Here is an 11997-nt window from a genome sequence, read left to right as displayed (position 1 = left end):
TGGTTAACACAGATGAAGACAACAACTCCCTCCAACAACTAGATTTGGATTTAAAGCTCTAGAACCTTATTTTACCTTCAAATCCTAAGACTTTTTAAGTTATTATAATATTAGTTCTATTCATTCAAGTTTTATCATTTGATTTTTGTTTATTTTATTTTAGCATTCTGAGTTGAAAGTTGTAATGCGAATCATGGAGAAAAAAAAAGCCCATTACAAATTTTTGTTTTGTATTATTGAGAGGGTACACTGGGTATTCTATACACTCATATACTATTAAATCTAAAGTCGATTTTAACACATTGATTAGTAAAATAAAAAGTAAAACTGTGTGATAATATAATCTATAGCAATACATAATTGTGTATATATCTTATATTTCTACTTTACCTTTAATTATATTTTAAACATAAAAAAATATTATTGAATTACATATACAGTAATAAAAAATTAAAAATAAACTGCTCATCCACTTAAAATAATCATAAACATTATTATTTCCTAGTCCAAAGCTTTTTCCCTTTTTTTATACAATTTTGTGATCTGTAATTTTTCATTTTTTTTTGGTTCAAAATACTTATTATACATTAAATATAAAAATAATAATATATATCAATATATTTATTTCAATATATATATATAATTGAGATTAATATAAATATTATTTTTTATAATGAAAAAATATAAGCGAAATAGTATCTATATTTTTGCGAGTAACTTATAATTTACTTTGAATGATTTGCTAAGTGTAGTTTTTAAAAAATTGTCACTAAAATTTGTGACTTTAGAATTAGCCAAGAAAAGCTATTTTTTATTACTAATCGTAACCACATATTCATTGATTTATAGTAGAGTTGTATATATTATAAAACTAAAAATAAGTGATAAAAATATTATAATTTTATGCAAAATTAAAGATTTTTACAATAAAAATATTTATTAAATTACCATTATTAATATTTTAATATTTATTTTTCAATCAATAATAATAACAATAAATACAATAACATAAATAACATTTTTTTTATCTTTTATAATTACGAATCAACTTAGCCAATGTGATTCAAAATCTTCCACACTACTAGATATTTAAATATAAAATAAATATGCAATAGGAAAGGAAATATATAAAGTAAATAAGATTGTAATTAAAAATTAAACTTGTATTTTGGATAAATTGGGACAACTTCATAACTAGAAAATAAATATTGACTATTGACCTAAACTTTGAATCATGTGGTTGTTATATTAATTTCTAAATCCTAAACTCTACATTCTAAATCTTAAACCTAACATTATTGTAAACTCTTAAAAAAAACAGTTTTTTTTACATAGAAGATTTTTCGTCTCTGTTTTTTCTTTTAGGAAAAATATGGATTGAGAAATGTTGAATGTGTACAATATAAAATTAAATTATTATATCCATTAAATGTCACCCTAGATAAAATTAAAATATCTTCATCAACTAATCTGACTTTATTAGTTAATATGACATTGAATTGACCAATTTGTTCTTATATTCCTAAATATTTAATTAGTTTGATCATGCATTTGGAAACATTTTAGCTTTTGGTCCATCAATAAAAAGTAACTACCACAATTCATCAATTAATAATTTGTCACCTATTGATTTTCACTGTGTTGATATTATTTTTCCCTTTCTCCTTATAAAAAATAGTATGACAAAAAACACTACCTAAGTAGTCCATGTCATACTACAATTTTCTCCCTTCAAAGCTTACAATAATGTACAATTATTGCTTATAGGATTTAACCTGTTTAAACCCTAGAAAAAGACACAACACATCATATTCATACCATAATACAGATGCAAGTGAATTATTATATTTCAGTATTTGTTTCTTTTATATTTTTTAAGAAATTCATATTTTTATTTATCTTATATTATCTTCAGCAATTTATACAATTTTTAAATATATTTAATCTTATAAAATTAATTTACAAAACAAAATTTACATTTACTTATATATTATTAAATATATTTATCTCTAATAAATGCACGCGAGATATCCAAAAATTATCACAAATATTAAAAATAGAAGTAAAATCACATTAGGAATTTTTAAAATTTTATTTATACAAATATAATATGATCTGGTGTATAGATATGAATGTGTAAAAAATGGAATAGTTTGTTAGAGTATTACACCATAATTATAAACTTAAGCAAAGTGAACAAACATTAATTTCAAATAGCAGGTGAAATTTTTATAATCTCTTTAAGTTCTTATCCACAAATTTTATTATTATTGAACCCATTGATCAATATCCTTAGCTGTGGCTAAATTTCCAAGTCAAGTGACAAAAAGAAATTCATGGTAGCATCATGCATTGCAAAACTAAAAATCATGTGTGTTAAAGCAATTTCTTCATAATAAGAAAGTTCAGCAATTCAATAATGATAACAAATCTTCAAAAGTGTATTAGATGTTAATATGTTAATATTGATGAGGGAAATATGGAATCACATCAATTCTATTATTTTTAATAGGGGTGTAACTGACACGTTTGAAGTTTGTACCTGATGCAAACAAATGTTTGATCTTGGATTTCTGCAAAATCTCACACTACTTCTAGTTGGTTTTTGAAACCTTTGGAATGTATGCGTTTGGTTATTTAATGTTTTTTAGGTTTTTAGATTCTTAGAGTGAATAATGTTTTTACATGTTTGGTTTGGAGAATACTGTTAGACGTTGGATTATGTATTTATTGTATAAAGGTTGATCTACCCTGAAGTGATTCACATTTACATATCTGTTATTGCTGATAAAAAAAAATGTTAATATTGATTCAAAATTCGAAATTGATTTTGAATTAAAATAATTTTAATCTTGATAAACGGGTTTTTTTTGGTTAAAAGATAAACTTTCTGATACAATGGGTTCACGAAATATATTTTCAATGTGTATGAAAGCACACTATAAATATTTTTTCACTGAATAGAAAAAAATAAAATATACTTTATATTTTTAAAAAATAATCATAATAGATAATTCTAAAATACATTTAAATAGTAATAACTTGAGTAGTTAAGTTTTAAAATAAAGATAATGAAGCATTTATGAGTTGACAGAAGAATAAATTTTGCAACTGTAACTGAACAAGGGGATGATATCATATAACAGGGTGTCATCTTCAACGGTACTCTACAAAGAAAAAACACTGTAAAAAAACTTTTTGAGGCCAACATAGTAATTTCATCCAAATAGCATCAATTTTCAAAGACAAGTATGTGTTTGATAGCGTCACCATGTGGCCGTTTGACAATGTTGCTAGAAATCCCGGTTTTGCCCTCATTTTCTTTCCACATTTCCAAAAAAATACACCTTTTTTTTGTGATATTGAAGAGTGATGGTCCCTTTTTCTGAGTTGGTATCCAAAGAAGAACAACTTTGGATCCTGTCTCAAAAGAGTCACTTGTCTTTGGAAGCCATTGAAGCTCCTCTTTTCAACCATTTCTAAGCATTCATTGCAACCTACCCTTTTATTTCCTTTTGGGCCCTGAAGCCTGTTTTTCATGCAAAGCTTTCCTTTTTGAGTCACCAGAGTCTAACCCCACTTTGAAGCTTTGCTTTTTCCTTTTTGGGTATGTGAGCTTAGCCTCACTTTAGAGTCTCATGTGTGATCCCTGAGAAAGCAAAACCCAGTTTCTGGTTTGGTCTCTCTCACAATGAACTCTTCTACAAGGTTGGATTCAGTTATGTTTCAGCTCACACCAACTAGAACCAGGTAACAATATTGTTACTCCATTCATCAATATACTTTACCATCTTATTGTTTTTTTTTACCATTTGTGCCATTTCTCACCCTAAATAGAAAACAAGAACTGTGGGGATTAAGTTTGTTGGTTTTTGTTTTTTTAAGCTCTTGGGGTGTTTGATAGTCCTAACAACAGTGTTACCCCATTCATCAATATTTTTACCATTTTATTGTTGTTTTTTACTACTTGTTCCGTTTCTCACCCTAAATAGAAAACAAGAACCATTGAATATTGTTGTGTATTTTTAAGCTCTTGGGGTGTATGATAATCTTAATAAGTTTGTTTATTTTTGTATTTTCTTTTTTTGCAGTTGGGTATTTGATAGTCCTAATAAAATGAATTAAAATGGAGATGACTAGTTGATTACCTTTCTTAACAGCAATAATAATTTAGCGGACTGTACTTAGTTTAACAGTCTCATGGATTCAGTTCAGTTTGACCTTTTTTGAATTTGCAACTGGAGTGTTGTCTTGCCCTTATTTACAAATGTTGTAGCTGAAGTCTCTGCACTTTCTTCTGTTTAAATTTGCTGGTTAATTTGTTATGTGATCAAAATTGCAATAGCTCATTCAAAACAATGATTGTAGGAATTACTCTTCCAGTAACATGATTGTAGGTATTAGCTGCCTGACTTTTTCCTTTGATTTTTGCCCTCATCTGTAATTCAGATTTGACTTGGTTATAACTGTTAATGGAAAGAAGGAGAAAGTTGCATCAGGGTTGCTCAATCCATTTCTATCCCACTTGAAGGCAGCTCAAGATCAAATAGCAAAGGGTGGTTATTCAATTGTTCTTGTGCCTAAGCTTGACACTGATGCCTCATGGTTTACCAAGGGAACAATTGAAAGGTGTGACTTGTTATCATAGTATTTTTTCGTTAACTATTCTTATCAATGTATGTCTGAATCTGAATTGAAACTGATCAGTCTATGCTTATTCAAGGTTATCATTTCTTCCAGTACTCAACTCACCATGGATCTAGTATGCTGTGTTGGAAGTCCTGTTTTTCATGTAATATGTACTCCAAAATTCCTTTTATATTTTTTGTGTTCTTACTCTTTCAAAAGTAGAGGGAAGTACTGGGATTCCTTTGAATGTTAAACTCTCAGACTAAATGAATTTTAACTCTATGGTTGGAAGCTTAAAGTTTGTTCTGCTACAAATGATTCTAGCTCACATTTAATTTTGTATAGATTAGCAGGCTGAACTAATTTCCTCTGCTTCTTTAGGTTTGTTCGCTTTGTGAGCACTCCTGAGATATTGGAACGTGTATATACTGTCGAATCTGAAATCGCACAAATTGAAGAGGCAATTGCAATTCAAGGAAATAATTCTGTAGGGATGAGCTTTGTAAGTACATATCTAGCAATTTTTAAATTCAACTGCAGCCATTAAAGGTTTGTTTAAATTAACTTGTATATCTGTAGGTAGAAGAAAACCAAATAAAACATGTGGAAAACATTGAAGGTAATTTTGAAAGAACAGGTATCTATTGCATATGGTTATAGTTTAAAACTATTAAGTATCTTGTATTCAACAAAAATGGATATATAAAGCCTTGCTGAAATTTATAATTGTCTGCAACTTTATAATTGTCTGCGACTAAGAAGATCCATTGGCTTTACTCAGGCAGGAAGAATCAGCAGGATACAAATGAGGACAGAGCTATTGTACTTTACAAGGTTAGGAAAATCTTGAATACCCTAATCTTATATAGATTAGATTTATTATTTCCTTATCTGTTTGTGCGGATATGTGTCAGTCTGATACACAGCCACTTCATACAAATGGAAGCACCAAATCAGAAGGAAACTCAAAGTAAGTTCTAAACATTACTTTTTTCCTTCTTTTCTATGATCATCCCTCACTAAGAAACTTTAGTTGATGATTGTGTCTGATTAATATAAAATACTTAAGTGCCTAGGCCTGACCTGGATATATTTTTTTTTTTTTTTTGTAATATGGTCAAAACAGATAGAGCAAACTGCTATTGCAGTTATTTTTAGAAACAATTATGAACCAGATAGAACTTATTTTTTAGTCTGGACACATAGAACCGATAATTATGAGTAAAGAAGAAAAGGACTTGTAAGGCTCTTGTACCAGTTTGACCATCTCTTTTTTGACCCTTTAAAGATAATCCGTTATCCAGTACCATCTCCACCAGTTGAAATCAATTGATTTCTTATTGACTAAGTCCTACCCTTCTTTATTTTCCTTGTATTGCCATATAAAACCAATAATTTTCTAGTAGATTATTCTAATAAATTCTATTGCAACATTATCATCACCACCCTTCCCCTGAAGTTATGAATATTCTGACTAGATAATATGCTATCTAGGAATCTTCAGGTCTTGTCTGATCTTGATGGATACTATGATTTCCAACTTTTTTTCTGTGGCAAACATTAGAAATTCTAATAAATTCTATTGCAACATTATCTTCACCACCCTTCCCCTGAAGTTATGAATATACTGACTAGATAATATGCTATCTAGGAATCTTCAGGTCTTGTTTGATCTTGATGGATACTATGATTTCCAACTTTTTCTGTGGCAAACATAAGAATTTTCTCTCTTCTTTTGGAATTAACCTTCCACCCTAACTTTTCCTGAGTTTCTTCACAATTCAGCATAAAGATTCCTCCTTGTTGAATTTAATGGACTAATGTCAAGACCATTCTCACAATATGGTGAATGAAGTGCTAATGAGTGAATTTTTGTTATAAAATTAAGCCAACATTGAGACCTAATTGTGTGGTGTGCATTATGTATAAGTCTTTAAGAGTTGTTATATTCATTGAGCTTAGTACGCTGAATAATTGTTTGTTAACCTCTTTTCTACTGTATTCCCTCCTCTATTTATTGTTTTAGAGTTCAGCTTTTGAAAGTCCTGGAGACACGTAAATCTGCTCTGCAGAAAGAGCAAGGAATGGCGTTTGCACGTGCTGTTGCTGCTGGTTTTGACATTGACTACATGCCAGCGTTGATGTCATTTGCCGAATGCTTTGAAGCATCACGTTTGATGTAAGAATAATTATCTTTCTTAACTATGTTTTACTAGTGAGATTTTGGTTACTTGGCCAATTGGCTGATAGCACACACGCACATGTGTGTGATTTCTAGACAATCTTTCTGATTCTAATATTGTCACATTTCAGGGATGCATGCAGAAATTTTATATCTATATGGAAAATAAAGCATGAAAGTGGCCATTGGCTTGAAATTGAAGCTGCCAAAGTGACACCTAATCGTGCTGACTCCAGTGCAATAAATGCTTCTGGCATAGTAGTTTCCAATATGGTTGCTACATCCCATACTGAGTTGGACTCAGAAAGTAATGGCAAAACTAATTCAGGTAGCTGACATCTTCAGCACATTTGGACTTGCATATTCATGCACTTTTAACTTTGAGGTCAATGAAGGGATTATTATTAGGGGTTTCTTGAGTGGATTAACAGTAGAAAATAGGTGGAGGAAGATCCATTTTGGGGGGTATGAGAGCAAGGATGGTATGGGAAGTCATGAACACTTATGATGGGTTTTAGTAGGTTAGTTGGTAGTTTTTTATTTGTTTAGGTGCCATGAATAACACATAAATATGGGATTTTCTATTTGATATAATCTATGGTTAACTGGGGTTTTATTGAATTGAATCAAATTTTTAGTTCTTACTGCCAGCGGTTCTATATCTGAGCAAAATTAGTAAAGTTCCTGATGTCTATTTTTTTCTCCCCTAAAATGTACTGACATTATTGTTTAAAAAATTATTGATGCGTGTTCAGAAGACAGACAACCAACCCCAGGTTACCAAGATAATGTCCAAGGTCATTTTCCAATTAATGGCTTCTCCTCTTGGCCTGTTCATTCTCCCCCGGGTGCTTTACCAATGTTTCAGCCTTATCCAGTGCAAGGGATACCCTACTATCAGACGTATCCAGGCAACATCCCATTAATGCAGCCAGTTTCTTCACCTATGGAGGACTCCAGACTAAATGCTAGTCCAAATGTGGGACATGTAATGCATTCCATGAATAATGGACAGCTTACTGAATCTGAAACTCAAGATGAAATGGCCATGGAGAGAGAGGGTTCACTGACTGGAGAACGACGGAAGAAGGCTGGCCGATCAGGAAGACACAGATCTGGTATGGTGGTCATTCGGAACATCAATTACATTACAAAGACAGAACGATCTTCTGGATGTGGGTCATCTTCAGATTATTCCTCTGAAACTGATGAAGAAAAAGAGGTTAAGGAATCTGTTAAGGCATCAAAAAGAAGAGGATCCAGTGACAAATCCTTTAAAAGACTGAATTTATCTGATAAGGAAGTAACAGACTCTGGGAAAGATGCTGATGGAGGACAGTGGCTAGCATTCCAAAAGTGTTTACTGAGAGGTGTAGATGAAGATAGGCATGCTGTTGACCAAGACAAGTTTGATCAAGTGAGAAGAAAAAAACATGTTGTAGGGAATGATCCCATAGATTTTACTGAGCGGAATATGCATGAAGCTCAAGGTGGTAGAGACGCCTTAGATATGCAGAGAATTAGCAATGGATTGACCCATATGCCTAGGTCACCCAATGATGGTTTCTTGTTATCTAGAAGCTCAGGACAGTCTGTTAATGGTAGGTCTGTGGATGCTATGCAGTCTTTAGAAATAGATGGAAGGATTGGTTATAGAAGGGGCGGAAATGGTGATTTTGTTAATGAATTTGGTTATTCAAGCCAAAAATTGGAAAGGAAGTTGTTTCATGATATGAATGATGACTCATATGTAGTCAGAGTCAATGATTCAGGAAATCTTGAGAGAAATGCTATTGACATGGACTCAGAGTTCCCCAAGGTACACAAGAAGGAAGAGAATAATTCCAATTATCAGCCAAATGAATTGAGTCTGATGCCTGAACGAGGAGCAGAAAAGGGGGCAATGGATTATGATCATGCCTTCGACTGTGAAATGCAGGCTCAGACTGGGGGTGGCGCTTTGCAAGATAAAAAGAACAAAGGTCTGAAACCAAAATCCAAGATGTTGGACAAAGATCTGAAATCAAAACCTACTGCAAATATTTCTGATCTAAAAAAGACTCCTGGGCCAATAAGGAGAGGAAAGACTAATAAACTGAGTCCATTGGATGAAGCACGAGCACGTGCTGAAAGACTACGGAATTACAAAGTTGATCTCCAGAAAATGAAGAAAGAGAAGGTAATCTATATTCCCCTAACTACTAAAACTCCCACTCCCGTTTCATGTTTGTATTGCACATGCTTAACATACAATTGAAGTACATTGCATTTAGTATGTTTTAAATCTAGATTAGTGAGAGATTCATGTTTTCAAGGTTGTTCATCTTTCTCAAATCTATTTATTTCTTCTTTACAAAGTTGATCTACAGAAAATGAACAAAGAGAACGTAATCTACATTCCCCTAACTTCTAAAACTCCCGTTTCATGCTTGTATTGCACATGCTTAACATACAATTGAAGTACATTGCATTTAGTATGTTTAAATTTATATTTCATGTTTTCAAGGTTGTATTGCACATGCTTAACATACAATTGAAGTACATTGCATTTAGTATGTTTAAATTTATATTGCATGTTTTCAAGGTTGTTCATCTTTTTCTTAAATCTATTTGTTTCTTCTTTACTAAGCTGATCTCCACAATATGAACAAAGAGAAGTAATCTACATTCCCCTAATTACTAAAACTCCTGTTTCATGTTTGTATTGCACATGCTTAACATACAATTGAAGTACATTGCATTTAGTATGTTTAAAGTTAGATTTGTGAGAGATTCATGTTTTAAGGTTGTTCATCAACTTCTCAAATCTATTTATTTCTTCTTTCCTATTTATGATAATAACTAGGAAGAGGAAGAGAAAAAACGCCTTGATGCTTTAAAGATGGAGAGGCAAAGGAGAATTGCTGCCAGGAGTAATTCAATGACCACCAAGTTATCCACACCACCACAGCAAACGAAGAAACAGATTCCGGTGAAGCTTTCACCTAGTTCTTATAAAGGCTCTAAATTTAGTGATTCAGAGCCAAATTCATCCTCACCCTTCCAAAGATTTCCAATCAGAACTGCTTCTGTTGGATCCAATGATTCTTCAAAAGCCCAAAAAATCAGCAGATTGAATACAAACAAATTAAGTCGATCAGCACCTTCTCTGCCTGAATCCAAGCAAGAGAAGGGTGACGGTACCACTGACAATAAGGCATCAATGGCGAGAATTAGAAGATTGTCAGAGCCTAAAATGAGTACCATTCGTCATTCTTCCTCGGTGTCTGTTAAACCTAGAGGTGCTAGGAAAACTTCAATTACTAAAGCAGCTAATGAGACTGATATCAGAAAGATTTCTGCTATTGTGAATCATGATAAAAGCAAGACTACAGCACTCCCTGAACTAAGAATCGGAACATCTAAAGCAAATGACATTGTCCAAACTGGATCCTCAGTTAAAGAGAGGACACAGAAGCCGAATGTTAGCAAGTCTTCCTTGAATTTAGAAGGCACCTTGCTGAAGAAAATTGAATTTGAAATCTCACCTCTTGACGATGAAGAAAACAATCCTATTATTGAGAAGACTGTTGTAGTGCTTGAACGTGAAAAACCTTCTGCTCCCAATAGTAATGATGGCAAGGCAAAGGAAAAAACACGGATACCGAAGAGACAGTATGCGAATGATAATGTGAGGGAGAAAACTGAGACAGTGCCAAGTTATGTTGCCGTTCATACATCAGTTTCAATAGATACAGAAACCTCAGACAACAAATCACATGTGCAACCCGGATCATCCAAGGTGTGTTATGTTCAATCATTAGGAGAAATTTGCTGATATTTGATAATTAATTTCAGGAGTGGTGTGTTATTTTAGATATGTAACTGCAAGGTCAAGGAAATTCTAATTTGACCTGTTGTCTACGTGCCTGTATCATAGTTGTTTATCTGAAATTTCCATGCATGAGAGAACTTCTTATACATCAGTTTTGAACGTATTTTCTTCCAAAATCAGGTTACAATGAATGATATAGAGAAACAGCCTACAAAATCGTCCAGCATTCATATTACTGAGAAAAATTATCATGCTCGAGTTTCTTCTTTGGAAGATTGTAGTACCCAAAGCTCCGAGGACAGTAAAGCACCTTCTGCAAGCTTTGACAGTGCATCAATTGGTATGGAGACTTTTAGATCACGAGTGTCTGATTCCAGAAATTCAACTCTTGAGAAGATTCCCGAGCTGATTGAGAAGCCTCAGGTAAAGGAATCATCTAAAGGGTTGAAACGGCTGTTGAAATTTGGAAAAAAGAACCATGACAACCATGACTCGCCACCTGCTGCTGGGCGCAACAGTATCGATGGTTCTAAAGCAAATCAGATTGGAAAGAATGGTTCCCCCAATGAAGGTAACATGATTCTAACAGAAACCATCATATTACTAATATACTCATTTGTAAGATGACTAATATACTCAAGCTGATCATCATATTGGTATTTTGTATGTTGTCTTAGTTCATACTCTGAAGAATTTGATCTCTCGAGATGAAACTCCCCCAACTACAACTCCTGAAAAGTGTAAGTGACCTTCAATCAACTCTTACTTCATCTTATCTAGATTCAAATTAATATTTGATCTAACATATCATTCTTATGCAGCTTCTCGCTCTTTCTCTTTGTTATCACCATTTCGAAGCAACAAAGGAAAAAAGATGTCTTGACAGAATTTATGCTGTTATATTTGTCTTAGCTGAGATTATTTTGCCCTTGGAGTGTGTCTCTTAACCAAAAGTGATTTCAGGCCCTCTTTTTGACAGTTCTTTTGAGCTTCAAAACCTTGTAAAATTATTTGGTTATCTAAATGGCGAAATTGAATCTGAATCCTTAAGGATTTGGTTCAGCATTGTGGTGATGATGTAAATTAATAATTATACCCCTATTTGTTTTGACAACAGAAATATCAACATCTCAATGGGTAACATTAATTTGGAGATACATTTCATTCACTCAATTAATTTGATTCAACTATAAAATAAATGGGTCTACTCTTTTGCAAACTTGATGATTGTGGAAAGTTTAGGTACATACTTCTCTTCTTTGAAAGGTAAGCTTCAGATTCTTCATGAAAAAGCAAAACACACATCAATTCCACTTTAAAGTGAGTAGTTAATGGAATCATAACAATATTAAATAAAAGACATAATTTGGTG

The 11997-nt window shown here is 32.4% G+C and overlaps 1 protein-coding gene across 10 annotated transcripts; it reads left to right on the top strand.

Moving 5' to 3' along the window:
- Positions 1-3292: 3292 nt before the first annotated feature.
- LOC137827565 (uncharacterized) lies at positions 3293-11687 on the top strand. 10 transcript variants are annotated; one of them, XM_090304295.1, is made up of 14 exons: positions 3365-3750; positions 4450-4629; positions 4724-4792; positions 5011-5131; positions 5209-5266; positions 5411-5463; positions 5544-5599; positions 6656-6808; positions 6943-7139; positions 7570-8990; positions 9657-10592; positions 10806-11196; positions 11303-11365; positions 11447-11687. In XM_090304295.1, coding segments are annotated over exons 3-14 (3513 nt in total). In that variant the 5' UTR covers positions 3365-3750; positions 4450-4629; positions 4724-4790; the 3' UTR covers positions 11509-11687. The 10 variants fall into 10 exon arrangements, with proteins under 10 accessions (XP_068489853.2, XP_068489852.2, XP_068489854.2 ...); XM_068633757.2 differs by having other exon boundaries at positions 3375-3750; positions 5209-5248; XM_068633756.2 differs by having other exon boundaries at positions 3388-3750; positions 5209-5248; positions 7567-8990.
- The last annotated feature ends 310 nt before the right edge of the window (positions 11688-11997 follow it).

The sequence above is a fragment of the Phaseolus vulgaris genome, chromosome 7 (genome assembly GCF_051622355.1).
Source record: "Phaseolus vulgaris cultivar YP4 chromosome 7, ASM5162235v1, whole genome shotgun sequence".
Lineage (NCBI taxonomy): Eukaryota > Viridiplantae > Streptophyta > Magnoliopsida > Fabales > Fabaceae > Phaseolus > Phaseolus vulgaris.
The sequence above is the reverse complement of the archived record's forward strand: the minus strand, read 5'-3'. Positions and strand labels throughout refer to the sequence as shown.